General features: G+C 49.0%; 1 protein-coding gene across 1 annotated transcript in view; it reads left to right on the plus strand.

The window, feature by feature from the left end:
* The first annotated feature begins 256 nt into the window (after positions 1-256).
* The window catches only part of ZNF618 (zinc finger protein 618), a 354,057-nt gene continuing 330,550 nt past the window's right edge, over positions 257-23,763 (plus strand). The window contains exons 1-2 of the mRNA XM_065879940.1: positions 257-325; positions 5,940-6,055. Of these exons, the coding sequence (XP_065736012.1) occupies positions 257-325; positions 5,940-6,055 (185 nt within the window). The remainder of the gene's footprint in view (positions 326-5,939; positions 6,056-23,763) is intronic.

The raw sequence follows: 23,763 nt of genomic DNA on the forward strand, positions 1-23,763 counted from the left end.
TCTAGAGCGTAGGCTCAGTAGTTGTGGTGCACGGGCTTAGTTGCTCCGCGGCATGTGGGATCTTCCCGGACCAGGGCTCGAACCCGTGTCCCCTGCATTGGCAGGAGAATTCTTAACCACTGCACCATCAACGAAGTCCTCCACTCTTCTTACTTATTATAAACATGCCACTCAGAAGTCTTGGTTAAATACCTGAGCTCATTTCCGTTCCTTAGAAGTGAGCTCAGACATTTGTTGTTTTAACAAAGAAAGAAATATGGTAGTTGTCACCGTCATCATCACCATCATCATCATCATTGCCATCATCACCGTCTTGCACAGGCAGGTATTAGACTTTGCTTTTCTGAAAAGGCCAGACTTGAGCAGCGCTGCTCTCACCTGGAAAGGCGGAAGCTCCAAGAGACTGAGCTCCGCAGACATCCACAAGCACACGGATCCCCTAGGGGCCTTGCTGGAATGCAAATTCTGACTCAGAGACCCGAGTTTCCAGTAATCTCCCAGGTGAGAGATGCTGCTGGTCCTAGGGCCACCCCTGGGCCCCACGGCCAGTTGGGGATGAAGTTGGGGCTGGCTCCAGCCTCCTCCCCTGCAGCTGCCTGCCTACCCTCCTTCCTCCTGCCGTTCAGTGTGACCTGGAAAGCACTGGGTGGCCTGGGACAGGCTCAGATGGCACCACATCCAAAAGGACCAGGCCTGCTCTATCTGTCTGCTTGAACAATTAGGAAATTAACATAGCGTGACCTCCAACGTGGTAAGTGAGGCAGGCAGGAACCATGGAGGCATGCTAAGAGCACAGGGTGAAAGTTGTTGGGGAACAGGATATTTACAGTCTTGAAGCATCCCCCCAAAGATTACTTGTTAACGATAGAGGGGAGCGTGTTTTGATGCTGGAGGGGCCTGGCTGTCACCACCTCCACGGGGCCCTCAGGCTGGGCCCCGGCCATGGTGAGATGGACTGACGGCCTGTGCCGCCCTTGATGGAAACATTTGGCCTGAAGCTGACGTGGGAGCCTCGTGGGACACTCTGCAGGACATCTGGTCAGGGTTCCTCAAAGGGGCTAGTACCATGAGGAACGGAGTTGGGGAGACGCAGCTGCCCGATGCCACACGTGACGCTTCACTGGATCCTGGATCGGGAAGAATAAACAAATGGGAGTGTGGATGTCGTGTTGGGTGATTTGCCTAAAGAGTGTTGATTATCTTTGGTGTGCGGTTGTGTAGGAGAAGTGTGCCCTTGTTCCTGGGAGAGGCACGGTGAAGGGTTTGGGGATGAATGATAATGGTAAGAAGGTAAGATGAACATTCCAGGGAGACTGAGGCAATGGCATGATAATGAGGCCCCATCTTACCTTTGGATGGTTTGGCCAACATGAGACGTGTGTGTCTATGGAGAGGGAGAGAAAGAGAGAGACAGAGACAGAGACAGAGAGAGGAGGAGTGAGAGGTGACCTGGGTATGGCAAGACGTTAATAGTTGCTGGATCTCCATGAAGGGTATGCTTGCAACTATTCAGTGGGTTAGAAACGTTTTGAAATAAAAAAAAAAAATGCAAATAATCATAAAAGAAGAAAGTCACCAAAAAGCCATCCATCTTTACTGAAATCTCTCTAAGAGACATAAAGGCAGGACTTACATGACAGAAAAGTGTCTTAAACATCCTCTTCACCCACCCACCACTCAAAATCTCACTTATTATGGAAGCTGCTCCTCATAAAATCCCCTTTCCCCTCTTTTTAAATCCCCCTTTTCAAAGGTTAGGTGACTGGGTGTGGAGTCTTACTCTGGCATTTACATACTGTGTGGCCTTGGCCAAATTGCTTAAACATGTCTGTGCTCAGTTTCCTCATCTGTAAAATGGGGGCGGGGGATATTGGTACCTACCTGCAGCATTGTCATGGGGATTAAATGTTATCATAGTGTCCGGGGAGCACCCGGCTGATAGCAAGAGCTCAGTAAATGACGTGACCGCCCATGGCAGGTTGTCCATGGCCTTTTGGGGATGCTCAGCTAAGTGAGGGCTGGCTCCATGGTGGCTTCGCAGGTGTCTCTGACTGTCCATCCCACGGTGGGCAGCGGACATGAGCGCTGCTCAGACCAGATCACATGGGATGATTGCGCAGAACCGCCAGCTGGAGGTTGGGCCTTGCCACGTGCCCCACTGTGACCACCAGGTGGCGGCATTTAACGGCAGACGCTCCTCTTTCCCTGTGCTCTCTTCCCATGTTGAAATGCAGGGGCCACGCTGAGCCAGCTTGAGGTTCTGCTGCATCTATGGTGGACTTTGTATGAGCAAGAAATACATCTTTGTGGTTTTTTGTTTTTTGTTTTGCGGTACGCGGGCCACTCACTGTTGCGGCTCTTCCCGTTGCGGAGCACAGGCTCCGGACGCGCAGGCTCAGTGGCCATGGCTCACGGGCCCAGCCGCTCCGCGGCATGTGGGATCTTCCCGGACTGGGGCACGAACCCGTGTCCCCCACATCGGCAGGCGGACTCTCAACCACTGCACCACCAGGGAGGCCCACATCTTTGTGGTTTTAAGCCTCTTGGATGTAGAAGTTGTTTTGTTACCAGTACAACCTTATCTATCCCTTCTGATAAAACTGGTTTGCCCTGTCCCCGGCTCAGTCTCCCTGGAATGTTCATCTAGAGGAAGGTCAGTCTTAACTGGACCTTCCCAAGCGTCTCTGACTCCCAGCCAGTGTTCTTACCCTGTTAGAAGCCTCCAAGCTCAGTTCTGCAGACCCCAGCAGTCCCTTTGCCCTGGCCGAGGACCCCTGAAACATGATTACAGAGAGGGCAGCCTCGTTTCCCCAAATATAGGCTCTTATCAATCCCATCTGCTGCAGGACATTTGGTCATTGTCTTAGTCTAGACATCAGAATTAAAATCTCTTATCAGCTTGTATACCGGGGAAGTTGGGTCAGGCAGTATCAGGGCCGAAATTCCTCTGCTTCCCGCACAGCTGCTGCTGCAACAGAGATGAAGCTTATTGGAAGGGAGACCAGGGATGAGGGAAGGAGCCTTGGACGGAGAGCCAGAAAGCCTGGACTCCGGCCCTGACTCTGCTTTTCATTGTGTGATCTCAGGGAGTCTCTTCCTTTCTTTGGGCCAACGATTAAATGGATTCCTGCCTAAGGGTCTTTGCACAGGTTATTCCTTTTGCCTGAGAGCTCTCACCATCTCCTTCCGCTGACACCTGCTTAACTCTTGTCGGCCATCACATCTCAGCCTGAAGCACAGGGTCACTGTGTTCCATGCATTGTGTTTCATGCTCACAGCCTTAGAGCACACACTTGTTTGCTTTAATTACTTTAATTAAAGTAATTAATTACTTGTTCAGAGACTGCCTCCCCACTAGGCTCTGAGCTCTAGGAAAGTGACAATCTGTGATTCCGTCGGTTTGGCTAAGGAATGAGTGATGTGTGTGGATCTGACCTGTGAGAGCTTCCCTGGCAGCCTGGGCGTGGAGGGATGGAGGGTGGTGTTTCAAGGCGCCCAGCCCACCCCTCCCAGGAGTTGCAGGAGGGCCCCTGTCTTCCAGCTCCCTTGGCGAGGGTTAAGCGTGGCCTAAGTGACTGGGTCCTGTGCTGTGCCTTGGTGTCCACCTCTAAGATTACAGTCCCAGACCCTCCCCTCTGTGGAGGAAACTGTCTGGGTGCTTTCCCTGCCTTGCTGTGTGCATTCATGGAGGTCTGTTCGTTTATTTGAAAAATATTTATTGAGTACCTATTATTTGCCAGGCACTTTGCTAGGAGCTGGTGCCTCACTGCTGAACTTTCTTCCCTCACGGAGCTTACATTTAGGTCTGTGATGGGGAAGGAAGACAGTAAATAAATAAACACACAGAATTGTGTGGGTGTACACGTGTATGCATGTATGTGTTTGTGTGTATGTGTTTATGTACACGTGTGCGTATACGTGCGTGTATTTGTGTCTGTATGTGGACAGCATGTTGGTGGCCCAGATGTTAACTGGCTTGTCCAAGGTCACAGAGATGCTACTGGATTTGAACCCAGTTGTAACGATCATAGCTCATAATTGCATAACCCTAACTCCCTGCCATGTGCCAAAGTCAGTGTTCTTTACATATGTGTTCATTTGTTTTATTCTCACAACCCTATTGTTATCCCATTTTGCAGATGGGGAAACAAAGCACAGAGAGGCTAGATAATTTGCCCAAGGTCACTTAGCTGCTAAATGGTGGAACCAGGACTTGAACCCAGGCACTTTGGCTCCAGAGCCCATCTTCTTAACACTGTGCTACACAAACTCTGAGATCTTTGACATCCAGGCCTTCAGTGATGGTGACCACAAACCCAGTGCCACCCTCTCCTCCCACCCCAGCCAAGAAGGATCAGAAGAGCCCATCCTGGCCCATCCTCTGTCTCAAAACATCCAAGATGGCTGAGTAGCCTGTGACCCACGACCCACGAGAGAGTGGGGAAGAGAGGGTGTCGCGGATGGTCCCTGCTCTCAGGGAGCCTGATGGGCTGGCTCTGGGAGCAGGACCAACCCTGCTTAGCTATGAGGTAAGGAGCTCAGGTGCAGAGAACAGGAAAGGCTTCTTGGAGGAGGTGAGGGCTGGGCTGGGCCTAGAAAATTGAGTAGGACTCAGATGTACATTTCCAAGAGGGAATGGGGTGAGCTGAGGCTCGGAGGGAGGAAGCATGAAGCCGCCCACGGGCTCTGAGCTTCAGGGCTTGCCCGCCAGGCCAAGGAGCTGGACTGCCTGTGGGCTGGGGGCCCTCAAGAGGAAGGACAGGGTCAGGTCTGGGCTTTGGAGGAGCCTCTGGCTGCAGAGTGGCGGGTGGGCTGGGGGTCTCCCTGAAAGAGGGGTCTCCCTGAAAGAGGGATCCTCTTGCAGGCATCCAGGTGAGAGAGACAGGGACAGCCAGGGGAGAGAGATGAAGGGCTCACAGAGGCTGAAGCCACGGTGAGTTTTGGGATGACCTGGCCTGCCCCCCTCTTCCCACCTCTCTGACTTCCTTTCCTCCAGTTTCCCCCCACTCACTCTACTCTTTGCTCTTGCTTTATTAAAGAAAAATTATTCTGACACTTGTTGAAATGGTAAAGACTTTGTTTGAGACCATTGCAGTAGGGGAGAGGGACTGAGCCCAACTCTGAGCACAGCAAAGACAGCTGGGGACTCCTAAGCAAGGAGCAGAATGAGGGGTCGGTGGACAGAAAGTTACTAAAGCAGGCTTCAAGGGTAGGGAGGTGCTTGCTAAACTGGCCTAACAGAATTCTGCTAAAGGCAGGCCAAGGACTTGGATGTCAAGGGTAGGGGGATTCTTGCTAGACGGACTTAGGATCCTTTGCTAAAAAACGTCTTTAAATATGTGACCAGGCACACACGCACATACACAGACATATACACGTGTGCCTACACACACAAGAACTCATATACATACACACACCCACACATACGCACACACACGTGTACACAGATGCACACAGGTGCACACAATGCATACGTGAGCACACACACACGCAGGATATATACACAGACATTGTACGTATACATATGTGCACACGCGCACACACAGGCACATACACATGCACTTCTGACACCCTGACTCTGACCCCCTCCTCTGGCCACAGCGCCATGCTAGGGTTCCTTGGGTATCTGTGGACTCAGACCTGAATGGGTGACCCCAATGATACTCTGCTGCCACCTGGTGGCCACTTCTCAGATAGCAGCAGATAGGAGGCTCAGGCCTTTCCCTGGTTCCAGTCCCTAGGAAGCCCCGAGACCCAGTCCTGGGAGACTCTTAGCTGCCCCAGAGCCCTGCCCACCCCGGAGCACTTGCTTTTGCCAATTGCTGTGGGTGATTAGTGGAGACTGGAGCAGGGTGATGACCCAACTCTCACTGTTACCCTTGAATCCTCTTCATGCCCCTTCACCTCCAGGCCTCCAGGCTGCTCCTCCCTCTGCTTAGGGCACCCCACACCCCATCTCCCCCAACTGCTCTGTGAGCCCTTTGGGGGCAGAGGCTGTTGTGCTCATCTCCGGATCTGAGGACCTCAAGTGGCCTCTGGAACAGACAGGTGCTGGGTGAGCAGGGGAGGGAGGCGGAAGGAAGGAAGGGGGAAAAGATGGGCTCGATAAACTGTGACCCACCCCAAGAGACAAATGATCCAAGTTTTAACAAGGAGAGAGAACAAAAGCCTGAGATTTTTTCACAATCATTTTATCTTGCTCTAAGTTATTACTTCCTTTCTGATATTTTTATCAGAAATAAATGCTCATCTCTAAACGCTCCCCAAAGGCTAAAGTTATTGGATGTGACCTATGTCTGTCACCTCCATGGAAGAGGAGCCACTTAAGCTGTAATGGGGGAGGGGTGATCTTTGCAAGTGAACGTTTGAAACAGTGAGAGAAACCTCCCTAGTTGGGGGCTGAGAACTCAGTGCTGGCAACATCTGATGACTATTTGATATGACTCTGAGTAGGTAACAGAAGGAACTTTGGAAAACCCCTTTCAACTGATGTCTATCTCTTGGAGTTCTGAACTGTCTCTCACTACCTTTTAAAGAGAAGCATTTAGCTCTTTTTAAAGTCTGGCAAGAAGAAGGGCATCTTCTCTGATATTTGGCCAAGAATTAATTGAAAAATGTTATTTGGGGCTTCCCTGGTGGCGCAGTGGTTGAGAGTCCGCCTGCCGATGCGGGGGACACGGGTTCGTGCCCCGGTCCAGGAAGATCCCACATGCCACGGAGCGGCTGGGCCCGTGAGCCATGGCCACTGAGCCTGCGCGTCCGGAGCCTGTGTTCCACAACGGGAGAGGCCACAGCAGTGAGAGGCCCGCGTACCACACACACACAAAAATGTTACTTGAACACCCATTACGCACCAGTTCCAAGGTGCTGGGATAGAGTCATGAATGATGCAGACAGAATTCCTGTCTTCACAGGGCTTACATTACAGAAGGGGAGACAGAGAGTAAACAAATCAACAGAGATGTGTGAAATCCTGCCAGGTGATGATGAGGATATGAAGAAAAATATAGCAGGGTGAGGGGACAGAGAGTGACAAGGGCACGGTTTTAGGTACATGGCCTAAAAGAGGCCTTTCTGAGGTGACACATATGAAGCCACCTAAAACAAGTGAGCAAAGAAGGCGGGACGCTTTGATGTAGACCCTGAATAAACTATTTTGGTTGTTTTAATTCTTAAAAATTACACAGGTAATTTAGGTTTATTACAGACAATTTTGAAAGTACAGGTAAACCAAAAAAAAGTGCTCATAATCGCTTTACCTGCAGGTATACACAGGCCTGGAGTGGGGACTCCTCTAGGTGTCTACACTGGATACAATTTAAGACTGAATTACCCTGTCTCTGAGAAATGTTCTTTGGACCAACTGTGTGGCTGTCTTTTTTAAGCCAAGGACCAACCATGCCCTGGGTGTTCCTGTCTTACACGGGTTTCCTGGAGTCATTTATGTCATCTGGCCCCCACGCGACTCTGAATTGGTGACTCCTGCTGTGTCCTGGCCTTTCCACAAGAGGCGGGCATCAGGAAAGCAGCAGACACGGGTTATGGGAAGACTGCAACCCAGGCAAATGTAAGAGGTGGTTGGGTTGAAAGGACTGACTGCGGCCACTTCAATTCTCGAAGCAGTCAGAGAGATGGCCAGGCGATTCTCCAGAAGAGAAACTGGATCGCTCACAAATACATGTGTGAGGGAGTGTTCAGATTCATTTGAAGTCCAGGAAGTGCGCGTTAAAACAGGTCACTCTGCCATACAGCAGAGACTGGTACGACACTGTAAATCAACTATACTTCAATAAATAAAAACAAAAAAACAATACAACAATACTACCCGTCGGATGAGCAAGATAGCAAGCTGGATGGTACCAAGTGTAGGAGCAAATGTGGGAAACAGCCACGATGCGTCAGCAGGGAGGGCTATCCATACAAATAGAACGGCCATTCTGGAGAACAATCTAAAACCAGCAACCCCACTCCTTGATTTATAGCCTGGAGAAAATCTCATCCAGGAGAGCACGCTTTGGGAGAAATGGGAAATAGGAAGCACTGCAGGTGTCCATCCCTACGAGAAGGAATGAAGCAACATGGAGGAAACCCGTTCTGGGATGCCATTGGCAAACAGCAGCGACCAAGGAGATGGACGGACGGCACGTTGGAATGGATCTCTAAAACGGGGTTAAGTGAACAAATAACCAACAGAACAAGGTCTATAGTGAAGCACCATCTGGGTACATGTTAGCGCCTATCATTTGGACATTTAGAATTGCATAGACAATTCTGTTTGGTCTCCATCCCATTCCCCCTGGTCCCCATTACGAAGTTGCCTTTTCTACCTGGATACTTTCTAGGATTTCTCCTTTGAAAATTTTGCCGTAGCGTTGCTTACAATGTCCTGGGTCCTTTTGCTCCGTACACACAGTTCTTTTTGAAGCTCAGAAGAGTTTCTTTGTGTTGCTTCTTCAATTCTAGAGTTTGTCTCATTTGTTCTGGTTTCTCACTCATGAACACCATTTTTTTTCATTTGCTGTCTCTTCTTCCCCATTTTTCTAAAATGATCATATTATCAATTGTAATTTTTATTTACTTGTCTTTTTCTTCTGTGTTCTTCTCTGAACCACCAATTCAACTATCTGTGGCATCAATTCCAGTGCCCACTGCCACCAGTATGGCTTGGGTCCTGCCACTGTGTTTCTAGTTTCCTTGCCGACTCCCTTGTCTCACCCACCTCCTCTGCATCTCATCTTGTTGCTTTCTGCAGGCTCCACGCCTTCTTAGGCTCTAGGAAGATGTCTGAAATGACTTGCAGTGGGTCATTTTTGGAGGTTTATTCACCTCCTGGACACTGCCCCATATCTCCTGTACAATTGTGTTTTTCATGACTTCCATGTTGGGGGTTGTTTTTTGTTTTTTTTCCTTTTTGCTTACCCTCAAGTGAAGCCAGAAAACAGATCTGCTCTCTTTTCACTGGGTTGGTGATCTACTCCTCCAGTCCTTCAGCAGGAGGGCAAGTTGATGTTTGCAGATACCAGCTGTCAACTTTAATAATATCCTAGCCAGTTATTTTACTAACAAATGGGAGTTTATTCAGGAATAGCAAAACTGGCAGGTGTGAACAATGGCGGACCACAGGCAAATCCAGCGAACAAGGCAGGGAACTTGCTTTTATAGGGAAAAGGGGAGAGTTGAGAGGGGCTGTAATAACCAAAGTTTCCATTGGAGGAGACTGAGAGTCCATAGTATGGAGGTTTCTCATTGGTTGGAATACTATGGTCTCTGATTGGCTGGGCTACCTTTGGGCAGAGAGGGGCTTTCTTCTTCCTGCTGGTGGTAAAGTAGGCAACACCTTCCTGTGGGAGATGTAGGCATAGGTGGCTTCTTGTTTGGAGTAAGTGACAAAGCATGACTGCAGGGTGAGAGCTCCCAGGCCTGTCCCGACTCCAGTTTTCGTTGAGGTTTCTTTAATTCCACACAAATTTCTTGTTTCTAGCGAATTTTCACACAGTTTCTTTGTGATTTCTTCTCCCTTCTGTTGTCTGCTTCTGTATCATCCTGAGCAATGTTGGATGGCAGAATTGTCCCTGTCCCCCAACTGCCCCCCACTGCCACGGGCACTTTCTCATGCCTCCCACTGCTGCCCTGCACAGGACTCGTCCTCTGGGAAGCACCGCATCGTTGCCAACCCTGTCCTCTTCCTTCAACTTCTGCGCAACGTCTGAAGGTAAGAGAGGACAGCTACCAGAGTCCTGGTTGGCGCAGGCCTTGGGTCGGGGAATAGAGGGTAGGAAAGCTGTGAAGCATCTTCCTGTCTTTCTCATCCAGATGGTTCTTGGCACTGGGAACCTATAAAGCGGTCTTTTAAAAACCCAGACTGAATCATGTGACTCCCTTCTTAAAGCAATTGATCCCCTGCCCATTGCCCTCCTGTTAGAGTCCGAGTTCCGTAGCAGGCTTCACAGTTCTCCCTAATCTCCTCATGGCCTCCTCTCAAGCCTTAGTTCCCCTCACTGCCCTTGAACTTCATGTGGCGTCCTGAGCCCTCCACGCTCTCCACAGACCCCTGTGCCTTTACACAAGCTGCTCCCTTGGCGGCAATGGCCTTACCCTCCCCACCCCATCTCTACCTGGAGCTGACCAATCAGATAGGGCTCAGATACAACTCCTGTAGGAACCCAGCTCTGATGTTCCTGAGAGATGAGGTCCCCCAACTCCCACCCTGTGCTGCGTTCTTTCATCCAGTCATTCCTTACACATATCCTGGATCCGATTTAGCTTCAGGCACTCTGGCGTCCCTTCTTACACTGTCCTGTGGGGAACAGATCTCATTCACTGTGTCCCCAGGGCCCAGCAGTCCGTAACTCATTCAATGCTGGCAAAACTTAAGGAGCCCACACTACCATCACAACCTGAACCATGCTTCCACTAGAGGGCAGCACTACACAAATGTCACCTTGAGACCCAGTTCCAACAGTTGGTGGTGCCGGGCTTCGGGGAAGGGCAGTCAGAAGGGCCCACAGCCTCCAGCCGGGCAGCTCCAGAATGTCCCAGGCTTCTGACCGAGGTCCTTTAGCTATGCCCTTGGCCTGTCCCAGGACCACACATCCTATCTAGTTCAATTTTGTTAAGAACGTTTTAGAATCCAGGAAAGCATATGAGGGCCAAGGAAAGGGAGGGAGGGGCCTTCTCCCGGTGGAGGAAAAGGTGGAGGAAAAGGCTCGGACTAAACCTTCAAGGGCTGTGTTCAGGAAATACAAGAGTGGAACTAATATCATGCAATTGGACATTTACTAAACTGTTCCTTTTTGTTTTAGCATTAAAAACCAAAACCAAAACCAAAACCTCATTACCTAAATTGCTTTGGAAATCTGGAAAGACCTATGCATAATCTGTCTTTCCAAAGATAGAAACTCAATCCCCCTCTGCTGTTGGGAACAGAATATAAAAATAATCACCAGCTTTGGGGTCTGAATGCCACCTCGATGGGGAGGAGGTTGGTTGTAGGCGGGCAGTGCCAGCCCTGCAAGGTAAGGTGAGCAGAAATTAGCATCCCAAACTGCCCTCTGCAAAATTGTCATTTAACCAGTTTAAAAAAAGATATTCCCAAACAGGCTGCTTATGATGGCCTCAGAGCTGATGTGGAAGCCGCCAAATGTGTGTATTTGTGGAGTTGTAAGTAGGTCAGATATTTCTGTCGCTAATTATTACTTGTGAAAAAATATGTCGTGAGCTTGCCGCAGGGAGAGAATATCGAAAGCAGCATTGATCTTTGGAAACTCCAGCCAGATTTATCCGTACAGGGTTGGCATCCCGAGGACTCTGTCGGAAGAGGAGGAAATGTCCTAAATCCAGGTCCACAGGGGGCAGTTGCAGGAACTCCAGCAGGAAGTTGGGAAACCTGGGTCCTAGCCTTTGATTTTCACTTCCCTCTCCTGGGTTAGATTTTTATATTTTATATAAAAAATATACTTTATATTCGGTGCAAATGTTGTCTGATGCCATGACCTCCTTGGTGGAAAGTCATTTTCTGGGGACCTGGGCTTTCCCTTCTGTTTAAGGGATCAATTTTCCTGTTCTGGGAGATTTAGGCAAGGAATCAGTTCAGAAGTGAGATAAAATGTTTTGGCATTGAATATTAGCAGGAAATTTTGGGGCACTTGGATCAGACTTATGTGCCTAAATATTTTCTGAGTGTTGAACGTGTGTTGGACATTGTGGCAGGCATGCTGGGCACACAAATGCATGTGACTCTGCCCGCTCTGTATATCTAGGATTGGTGGCTCCTTCTTACTGAGTTTCAGAGGGTGAGATGATTTGTCCAAGGTTACACAACAGGAAGTAGCAGAGTAGGGATTCAAACCCAGCTTCTCGCTTCAGTATCCTAAACCAGCCCCCAGAGCTATGCTTGAGTGAGTGGTTAGGAGGGCAAAGATAACCCCTCCCCTTCTCCCGGATGTGAAGTCTGGATACCAGGGCAAGATGCTGCTCTAATTAGTTTTATATTACAGGCTCTGAGACTTGTCAATGCTTTATGCAAAGTTATGCAGAATATGCAAATCAGGGTGGCGCTGGTTATGTTGTTACCAGTGCATCACCTGTGAGTGATTTTCTGATCTGAAAAGTTCTGCCTGCAGAGCTTCCTGGTAGCATGGGCAGTGGGAGGGGCCCTGGGCTGCTTTCCACAAAGTCACACGTGCTCTCAAGTTGCCTATAAGAGTTGTGTCCAGGAGTTGGGATGCAAACGCCCTTGCCATACAGACAGGATTAACCCCAAACATTTGGGCAGGAATGAATTTAGTTGATCTGAAAAGTTCTTGTTTTCGTTTTTAAATAGGTGGGCCTGTTTCCTTGCCTTCAAAATGGGTAAGTTGGTCTCAGTGATATTTAAGGTCCTGCGATAACTACGAGTCTTCAGGATCCTGTGTCGAGGCTTCTGGAAAGGACGATCCGCTCTCTTTCTCTTCAATACTCTGCTTGTGAGGCTTCTGCCCCTACCTCTCTCCTGCACTCCTCACCACCACCCCTCGTCACACTCCCCCTGCAAGCTATTTGGCCCTCTTAAACCTGCTGTGCTTTTTTTTTTTTTTTTTTTTTTGCCTCCCATGCTTTGCAGGTGCTGTTTCTGTGCCCTGGAATCTTCCTCTCTCTTCTCCAATGTCTTAACTCCTTCTCTTCCTTCATGGGCCAGCTGAGATGTCACCTCCTCCTGCCCTGCACCCCAGGCAAGACCAGGCAGCCTCATCCCCAGTCCTCTTGGACCTAGCTGGCTAGCCGGGAGGTAGCAAGCTCAGGAGGTGGTCAGCACACTGGGGACAGAGACGCCAGGCACGTGGCCCAAGACTGTCAAAGTCGTCATGCCTCGATATTTAAGGAATTAACAAATCAAAGAATAAATGCATCCACTCATTGTAGTTTAGAATTGTCCAAAGGAAGCAGTTACAATGAACTCCCCCTACCTAGCTTGTGACTTTAGACTAAAAATAGGTGTAGGGACACCAGGCTCCTCTAACTCCCTAATATGAATTTTAATTTTTAATAACTTGAGAAATCAGTGAACTATACCTATGGGAAAATGATGAGGAATCAGCCACATAAGTTAATGAAAAGTATGCGTTCACATTATCTAACTATATTAAGTGTGAATAATAATTAATTATAGATTCTACATGCGGTCTTGTCTTTGAGAATTCAATGTGAGAGAATTGAAGAAGTCATTCATCACCCCCCTGTGCTCCACCCCAGGCCGAAGACTTTTCCATAATTTATGAAAGTCATCATCTTAGAGAAAAAGTAACTCTCGGTAGGAGCATAATAGCTGGGGAAAAGAAGCTGCATCAAGTCTGGCTGTTAATGCCGTTGTAATCACCTGACCACCCTTCCCTTTCTCCCCTGCATTTATTCATTCTCCCGTTCATGCACACCGCTCTGTGGTGTACAGAGAGGTGGTCTAGCCAGTGGATATGAACACGAACTCTAGAGCCAGATTGTTTGAGTTCAAAGCCAAGCTCATCTACTTCGCAGCTGTGTGGTCTTAGGCAAGTTGCTTAACTTCTCTGTTCCCCACTTTCCTTACGTATAAAATGAAGATAATAATAGCTCCTATTGCATAGGGCTGGTGTGTGTGTGTGTGTGTGTGTGTGTGTGTTTGCAAGGGTAGTAAATAAGCCAATATACATAAAGTGCTTGGTACAGAGCCTAAGTACCCAATAAACACTAAGTCTGGTTGTGAGCCTGACATTAATACTGGGTGCCGCTTAAGATGGACTGAGTTTCTATCCTTGAAGAGTTTGCTGACTGGTGAGGGAAACAGACTGTAAATAAGCAGGATTACAAGTTGTGTGTGTTACATGTGGAATGAGGAGGGTGCTATGATAGGAAGTGATAGGGTGCTATGGTAGGGCTTCTCACATAAGGGGGACAGGGCCACCTCTCTGAGAAGGTGACATTTTGGTCAAGATCTGAAGGGTAAGAAGAAGCTGGGGTAGTGAAGTGTCAGGGCAGAAGGTTTCAGGTCTTGGCTTGTGTGCTATTATCTACCAGGGCTTCCCTTTTCCTGTTTCCATTTTTTAAAGTGTGGACCTGCCGTATCAGCTATTAAGACAGACCATAGAGCCACAGTGATGAGAACACTGCTGTGGAGGATATAGAAAAGTTGGTAGGTAGTGGCACAGACTTGATCATAGTTTTTGCTAAAGAGGTGCCACAAGACAATGGGGAAAGGACAGAGTTTGGAAAACTGGCCTGCTCTAGGGAGAAAAAGAAAGCTAATTCTGCCTTACCCCACACAAAAGCTGGACTCCTGATAGGTTAAAGACATAAGCTTAAACTCTAAAGGGAGTGGAAGAAAATTGGGATAGCAGGTTTCTGATCTGGGGGGTGGGGTCAGAAAAGACTTCCTAACCAAGACCAAAAAGGCACAATGAACCAAAACATTGTTAAATTTGACTGTATCTTAATTGACTTGTGTTCAACAGAGGAGAGCATAGACAAAACAGGCAAGCAGATGCCAAGCTGGGCTTACGTAATGCGTCTGTGTTATGTCTAAAACAAAAAGTGATTGTTACCTGTAATGTACAAAAGACTCCTTCTGATCAATAGGGGAAAACCTCCAGTAAATTCAATGCAAATAGCCAACAAGCTCATGAAGAGATGCACAAACCTGCCAAAATCCAAGATATGCAAATGAAAACAAGACACACGGAAGCCACTTTCTACGCCTCAGAAGGGCGACACGTAGAAAGGTAGGTGACACCAAGGATCCAGGGAGAAGGGGATGCAGTTGCGAGCCATTCTCAGGAACGCTGAGGACAACACAAGGGCCGTTGGCTGAGAGACCAAGGGCATCCCGAAGGCCAGCCACTGCACCAGGACAAGCCATGCCCATGGCCTAGGGCTGGCTGTGCCTGGAGGAAGGAGATCCCCTTCCAAATCGCGCAAGATACCTCTTGCCAGCCGGCAGGTTTGTGGGGCAGCATCTACCTGGAGGGGGTGCCCTCCTCTGGTCCACACAGAGCCGCCATTTGGGCTACAGGGCCCTGGCCTTTGGAAAGCCATTTGTCCACGTTTAAGGAAGTTGCTTATCCAGCAAGACCACTCCTGGATGTCTGTCCCAGAGACATCACATAGGACAAAAGGGAACCCGCATAGAGTACCACGGGTGCAGAGTTTGGAGGGTCAGGGATTTGGGAGGTCACCCAGGTGTCCATCCCTGGGGAAGTGGATGAGAAAAACACAGTGGATTCTCACCATGGAATACTGTGCACAGTTAGAAGCAACTATTACATACCACTGAACACACTTTGGTGCTGAGTAGAAAAAAAAAAAAGAATCAGACTGAGAGCTTTAGCGTAGAACTAGTTATGTTAATTAAAAGCGTATACAAACACACAACAGCATGACATGTTCTGTAAGGATTCATACATATATATATATATTTTTTTTTTTTTTTTTTTTCTTTTTTGCGGTACGCGGGTCTCTCGCTGTTGTGGCCTCTTCCGCTGCGGAGCACAGGCTCCGGACGCGCAGGCCCAGCGGCCATGGCTCACGGGCCCAGCCGCTCCGCAGCATGCGGGATCTTCCCGGACCGGGGCACGAACCCACGTCCCCTGCATCAGCAGGCGGACTCCCAACCACTGCGCCACCAGGGAAGCCCTCATACATATATATTTTTTAATTAATTAATCTATTTAAAAAATTGTTTTGCTGCGTTGGGTCTTGGTTGCTGCATGTGGGCTTCTCTTGTTGCAGTGGCTTCTCTTGTTGCAGAGCATGGGCCCTAGGGCACGCGGCTTCAGTAGTTGTGGCACACGGGCTTAGTTGCTCCGCGTTATGTGGGATCTTCCCGGCCCACAGATCGAACCTGTGTCGCCTGTGTTGGCAGGAGGATTCTTAACCACTGCGCCACCAGGGAAGTCCCAAGGATTCATACGTACTTAAGAATATATATCAGCCATATCAGTAAGGATGCCTATGGGGGAAGGGGCATGATAGTGGGGATCAGGGCTGAAGGAAGAAACAAATTTTAAAAACAGAAACGTGAACCTGTGGACAGGGTCCTGGTCAGTTCAACGGTGAGAATGTGCTGGGGGTGAGGAGATGAGGGACTTTGCTCCCCACACCTGAGTCTGATAAAAGTGTAAAGACAACAAAACTGATACAAAAGCATGATCCACCCTGTCTGTTGTGGCTGAGCCCACGCTTTTCTCCTTCAAGGGCTGGGCATCATTTCTTTTCTCCTCCGAGAGCCCCGGACACATGTGTCGCTCAGCTTGGGAAATTGTGAGCCTCTTGAAGATGTATTGTATTGTATTGTCATCTATCTTTCTACCAATTGCAAACAGCAGGGCCTAATAAAAGCTTGCTGCGTTGCTTTCCTTGCGCTTTAGAGCAGCACGGCATCTCCACACGTTGATGAGTATGAAAGGGGAAAGTGGTGGACACCCTGACCACCTGCCTCCAGTCCCCCTACTCGGCCCGTTGATTTGCTCGCCTTTCACAACGTTCATCTCAGTTGTAATTACTTGTTCATTCTAAGGCTCCCCCGCCCTGACCTGTCGGTGTCCTGATGGAAGGACCAAGCCTGCCTGACTTCTTGCTGGATCCTCGCACCCCACTGGCCCTGCCTCGTTGACTGTGCTCATAATTAGTTGTCAAACAGATACATCAGTAAATGAACGAATAATGAGCAAATGGATGAGTTTGCATCTTTGAAGAGCAGGTCGTATCCTGTGTCATTCTGGGGAGACACACGTATTTCTTGGAAGGCATAATGTCTCTCAAAGGAACGAGAAGGTCATCCTTTGATGCATTAGGTCCCTGTGAGTGACGGCATTAGGTCTGTGGCTTTCCATAGCAAATCTGCAAAGCCTCAGCGCACTGTCCACTGTCCAGAGAGCTCTGATAACGGGCACCAGTGAGGCCGCTGGATTCTGGCTCTCGATCTGAATGCCGAGACTTATTAAGATACAAAAATAAAGTGTGAGTTGCCGAACTGGAAGGTATGATTAGTGTTTACGATGCAGACAGACAGACTGGGAGGGGAGCTCATTGGCTGCAGTGCACCCCTTTTCCTGTACATAAACTCATCACCATGGCAATTGTTTTCTCTGCAAGTTCCCTCCAAGCAGCCATTTGTGTTTCTTGATTTCCACATAAGGATGACCTTGTTAGGTCTTGTTAGATAGAAACAAGACAAACGCTCCAACAACACAGGCTTCCTCTGCCCAGTTTCCCTCCGGCTAATCACAGCACGCCTGAGATGCCCCTTCAGGTGGATTAAAATGAGACGCTTGACGGTTAATTTAAATAACAAACAGTGTCAGCCGCCGTCCGCATCTGCGGAGGGCCTCCAACCCCTCAGCTGTTCGCCATAAGCAAAAGGATCTGTCTTCTGGTCCAGCAAGATTATAAAAGCCCCGGCCAAGAGACCCCAGGACTCCCCCAAATACCAGTGCTGGTGCCATAAGGACTGGGCCCTTATGGGAACCTGCAGTGTCTCAAAGTTGACAAGACCTGCAGTGCCAGACCCTCTGTCCAGCACCCCCTTAGGCCTGGCAGATTACTGATTTCATCCTTTTTCACACCTATTAAAGGAAACCTGGGCGCCTTGACCTATTATTGCTGTTGTTAATAATTGGCATAAATATTACCTTCCAATTACACAGAATTTTTTCCCCCAAAACCTTTGCTGGGTTATTTCACTGTCCTGTTTTTCCGAATAGTCCGTTTCCATTCATCTAAGATTTTAGTGGAGCCACTCCCTGGGGTGGTAAGGGAGAGACATGCGTGTTTCTTTCTTCCAGAGACTGGGTACTGCTCCAAACTGGAGGGGGCTGGGCCCACCTGGACCCAGTGCAGGTCCTAGGCTGCCTTTGCTGGAAGAGCCTCATTCGTGGCAGGGAGACTGAGGCCACCGCGTGCAGTGTGGTGCATACAGTGTGAGGAGAGCACACCACACTGCGGTAGAGCCAGGTGTGGGCCACAGCCGCTACCCCAGCCACCTCCCAGGCAGGAAGAGATGGCCAGGCCCCCTCCTGGCAGGATGGGAAACCGAGGCCAGCACGCTTCTCCATCCCTGACCTACCAGTCTCACCGTCACCTCAACTAATCATCACAGCAGCTCCTGAACCCGTCTCCTGGTGGGGTGGCATCTGGCCACCCAGCCTTCCGTCTTTGATTGTAGCAGCCCCTCAACAATTTTCTTTGAGGAACAGCCTCTTCCTTACTTGATGTGGTTTGGGTAGGGCATCCCTAGACGTTAGGATTTAACTGGTCTCGGGGCGGCTTGAGCACTGGGATTTTAAAGAATGCCCCAGGTGATTCTAGAAGGTAGCCAAGTTTGAAAACCACTGCCTCTTCCCCTGGCCCTGGGATGGGCCGATAAACCAGTGGGCCAATCAGAGTCCTTCCCTAGGATTTCACTGTGGATAGAAGAAGGTCTTTCTTTCAAGGCTATTAGTGGGAACTAGGTCAACCTGTCTACACTCAGCCCCCGCTCACCCCCTGCAGCCGACCCTCTCCTCGTGCCCGCTTCCCAGCCCCTCCCTGGATCACCGGTAGCCCTCAGAATTGCTGGGCTACTCCCTGGGAATGCACCTTTGCAATATGGTATTTCTTTCTCACGAAGTCCTAATTAAGCTGGAAGAACCAGGTAGGCATGATTTACCCATGCTGGCTCCCCCCGTGGACTGGGTCTGGGCTGCTCCCCTGCACTGTACCAGCCCTGGAGGCTCAACTGAGGACCTCACCACTGGGTTGTCATCATCTGTCCACAGCTGTGTTCCTGCCAGACTGTGGGCTCTTCCAAGGCAGGGGTGCGTCCTATTCCAATTCACCCCCTACGTTTAGCTCACAGCTGGGCACAGGGTGAGGCCTGATGAATCTTGGTTTGGTAAGTGAGCCATATTTAGCTCCCAGAAGCATGGGGGAAGCGCCGGCTGTGGGCCTGGGGCTCGCGCTGGCTGTGGGCCTGGGGCTCATCGTGTCTCTCCATGTGCCTAAGAGGGAGGGGGAGGTGAGAATGGTAGAAAAAGAGGGTGTCACAAAACAGTGGGGAGAGGGAGGGGGAGGGAGAGAGAGGAGTTGGGGGAGGGCACAGTGCTCAACTCTTTTGTCCCTTCCTTCACTTGACACATTTTCTGAGCTCCTACTCTGAGCCATACACAGAAAGTTTCCCAGAGGTGAACTAAGGTACAGATGATTAAAAGAAAACCATCAGGGCTTCCGGGCTTCCCTGGTGGCGCAGTGGTTGAGAGTCCGCCTGCCGATGCAGGGGACAGGGGTTCGTGCCCCAGTTCGGGAAGATCCTACGTGCCGTGGAGTGGCTGGGCCCGTGAGCCGTGGCCTCTGAGCCTGAGCGTCCGGAACCTGTGCTCCGCAACGGGAGAGGCCACAACAGTGAGAGGCCCACGTACCGCAAAAAAAAAGAAGAAGAAGAAGAAGAAGAAAACCATCAGTCACTTGGCCTTTTGGAAGAAACAGTGGGGCATTAGCAGAGTCCAACCCTTCTGGTGAGTGTCTTAATTTTCTACTCTGCTGGGCAGGGTGGGACACGGCTTCACAGAATGAGGCACTTAGACGTGAGAGATGGGGCACCTGGAGTGTCTCCTGATGCTTTGGAAGACCTCCAAGATAATGCTGGTTACTTTTCTGGTTTCCTGGAATGCTGGTTTCAAAGTACACAGCCATCCTGCAGCAAACATCATGGCATTGCCTTTTGATTTTTTTCTCTCTGGCTCCAAACCAGTGGGGTCCCTTTGTTTATGGCCTACAGGGAAAACAGAGCAACCATGAAAAATTACATTTTATAAACCTGCTGTTTTATAAAACTACAAAACAAACAAACAGACAAAAAGGAACCAGCAAGGATCGAACCAGCGCTCCCTGCATTGGAAGCATGAAGTCTTAACCATCAAATGAGATGCTTTTTTGTCAGAGAATGTTGACCACAGCATTAACTTTATGTCCCAGGCCCTGTGCTAGGGGCTTCTCGAACATTATTGCAATAATAAACATGACATTTTGCTGACAAGGAAACTGAGGCCCACGGGGGTGAAACTGCTCGCCCAGGGTCACTTTCCAGTGATGGCAGAGACCTTAGCTTGTCTGAGCTGAAAGCCGAGTTCTTGCTACGGCCTCACACGGCCTGCCACGCTGCAAGGCGATCAGCTTGTGAGCCACTACTATTCTTGAAAATAGTCCATAAGCCAATCATTTAAGAACATAGGCTGCCTTAACAACCTCAAGTGGGGGCTCCTGACCTCCATGAGAGCCTGGCATCCTTCTCTTTCTGGAATTTTCCACTTAGCCCTTCCCTCATGCACTTGCTTCCTGAAAACATCGAAACCTTATAATAAAATAAACCTGGCTTCACCACAAACAGCAGCCCCTTCAACTCACTTCTTTCTTCTCTAATATTTCTTTAGTACTATGTCTTTGATTTCAAGATATTTCAACAACCCCCCTAAAGGATCTCAACATTTTCCCTGAACTAGAAAAATAAAAAAATAAAACACTCTGCTGGGAAGAAAAGGAAAATTGTATGTTCTTTTGTTTACACGAGTGTACAAAAACTCATTACAGATCTCCATGTGGCCTTGGTGATTTTCCATCGTGATATGGAAAGAGAAGTGGGTAAACGGGAGTCTGCAACCAATCTCAGGGGATTTCTTTTCTATTTGGGTGACCCCTGAAAGGCTCCTGAGCATATAACTATTTTTGAAAGAAAAGAGGAAACGCTGAGGGGCGGCCACGATTAACAATAGTTCACCCAGATGCTAACTTATTCTGATGTTTGCTTATTTTTATTTAATCTGACTTTTTTTTTTTGGCGATACGTGGGCCTCTCACCGTTGTGGCCTCTCCCGTTGCGGAGCACGGCTCTGGACACGCAGGCTCAGCGGCCATGGCTCACGGGCCCAGCCACTCCGCGGCATGTGGGATCCTCCCGGACCAGGACACGAACCTGCGTCCCCTGCATCCGCAGGTGGACTGTCAACCACTGCGCCTCCAGGGAAGCCCTAATCTGACTTTTTGATGTAATTGTTGGCATTTTGTTTTTGACCTTAAACCAGTATAATTCATCTTGGGCATGACAAGAGAGGGAATGCGCTATCAGTGATCAGGATGCGATCTATTTTCTTAAATTATGACCCGGCCATGTTCACTGAGATGATGTCGAGTAAGGTTCATTGGGGGCCGGGGGCTGGGGGCCGGGGGCCCGGGACGTGGCACTGCTTTGCTCTCTACTTACTTTGATCACAATTTACCCTTCGGGCACCTGGAATGGGAATTTATTTCTGTTCACCCAAGGCTCCCTCCAAGAGGCCTTTACATTTGGGAAGAACTTGAGCCACGTCCTGACCCATGAATTCTGGATGCAAAATGTGCAGATTGAGAATGAAGAATTGCTTTCCTAAAATTCTGAGCTCCGTAAATTCTAGGTATAGTGGACTGAGCATTGGACCAGGAGTCAGCTCATGTAACCCTCCGATAAGCCCTAAGAAGACGGTTGTTAGTTATTGTGCCCATTTTATAGATGAGGGTATTGAGACGTGGAGAGTTGAACTAATTTGCCCAAACCAGCAAGCAGTGGAGCCTTGGATTCAAGTTCAGACTCCTTTCTGCAGAGGCTGGGATCTCGAAGACCAAGCACAGATCGCTTTGTGGCCTCGGGTCAATCTCCTCCCTTCTCTAGGCCCTAATTTCCTCTTCTCTAAAATAAGAGGGCTTGGATGGCTGGTTTCTAGGACCCTTTCTAGAATTGACTACAGATAAAATTTCATGATCTTCCTCAAAGCCCAGCAGGCAACCAGACTTTAACAGGGGGTTGCCGTCAAGTTTCCTCTCCAGAGTCTGAAGACGAGAGAAGAATTGAGTAGGGATGGAGAGGAGAATTTAGTGTGGATGGGGAGAAGTAGCATTTAATAAGTGAATGCTCTGTGTGCTATGTGTTTTACACATGTACTTGATCGCCATTCAATCTTCACCATAACTTAATGAGATAAGTACTTTTATAACATCCTCATTTTACAGATGTAGAAACTGAGGTTCAGAGAGGGGATGCTTGTATCAAGGTCACGCAGCTGAGGAGTGGTGGGGCCAGGACTAGCCTCCAGGTTCCCACGGTAGCCTGTTCTTCTCCCATCAATGCATGCTTTATATCACCTGCTTATCTGTGTCCAGTCTAGACCATGAGTTTTGAGTGGCAAGGATTGTGTTTTAGTCTCTATGTCTGTCTAGGGGCCTGCACAGGGTCTGGCCCAAAATAGTGATCAATAAACATTGGCAAATGGTTGTATGAGTGCAACACCCCAGAGCTCATTCTATCCACTGAGCTAACTGTGCGGGGGTCTCAGTTGGAAGGAAAAAAGCGAGTGTGAGGAGAAGTTCTCAGAAACAGTCTTTATTTACGGGGTGAGCAACGTGAACTGACTCGGCTCCCAAACCCAGATACCCACCCTCTTTCACAAGCTTGGAATTGAGCTCAAATGGGCAAAACGTTCTTTCGAAAGGCTTCTACTTTCTCTAAATAAACTCCCGGTAAACCAGGAAGACTGTGACCTCATTCCCTTCTCCTGCTGGCTGTGATATAGTTAGAAAGCTTACTCTTGAGTTTTACTTTTTTCTTTGTGCTTTTCAATGTTTCCAAAATTTTGTATAATGATTTTTTTAAAAGTAAATTAAATGCTTACTTGTTTTAAGGTAGGATCAATAATGAGACTGGATCTTCATCCTTCAGTGCTTTGGAAAACAGCAAAGTGGCGATTGGGGGTCATATATTCATAAGAACTGTGGCACTGAATTAAAGAGTGCTTCTTTAAAAGGATAAGAAAAGAAAAAGAAAAGGAAACAGGACTCCACCTGATACAAGGCAGAACAAGTGGAAAACCTGCTGCTACCACTGATGCCCACAAGAGGGCGTACAGGGTCACCGGGAAGGCACAACTCAAGTCCAATATCCACCCCAGCGGTTGCGAAGGACCGAAGACCTGGTTCTGGAACACCAACCACGACACTGCCTCTCCAGCACTTTACAGTTTACATTAGGCTCTTTCTCCTCCCCTTGTCAGTTGAGCCCACAAGGGTTTCCACCCCTAGGGCATTTGTGGTTCCCTCTTTGCCTAGTGGGGGCACTGCTAGCATTTAGTGTGTGTGTGTGTGTGTGTGTTTGTGTGTGTGTGTCCAGGGCGAGCAGAGGTATAAACAGCCTCCACACGCTGTAACAGCTGGCAGTACACCTGGGAATCCATTCATGAAGATATGGCCTTCCCACAAATAGCACCCCCTTGTTAAAACTCTGGGTCTGCAACAACCATACCAAGGACATTTTTCACTAACCTTGTCAAAGTCAACCTGGCTTTTGAGAGTAGAGGAGAGAAACCAATGAACAGACAACAGCCTTGCACCATTTCTCCTGAAGAGGAGAGTCGCAGGGGGGCCCGAGGTGGGGAAGCAGAGAGGCTGTCTTTTCTCTACGACACTGAGTCAACTTGGCTGAAACCCACTGTGGGCACTTTGCTCGTGTCATCTCTTTTAGGGCCCGCAACAATTCTGGGAGGGAGGTATCACTATCCCTACTTTACAGATGGGAAAACTGAGGCTCAGAAAAGTTAAGTCATCTGCCCAACATCCCCCTTCCCTCCAGCACTTCAGACACACGGAAGTAAGATTTTAACCCCGAAAGAGCCCAGGCTTCACCACCCTCACCATTGCCTCTGTTGAGGCAGATCCAGGCCTGGGAGTGACTTTCCAGAGAAGGGGTGAAAAAGCAGAGGT

The sequence above is a fragment of the Phocoena phocoena genome, chromosome 6, assembly GCF_963924675.1.
Source record: "Phocoena phocoena chromosome 6, mPhoPho1.1, whole genome shotgun sequence".
NCBI lineage: Eukaryota > Metazoa > Chordata > Mammalia > Artiodactyla > Phocoenidae > Phocoena > Phocoena phocoena.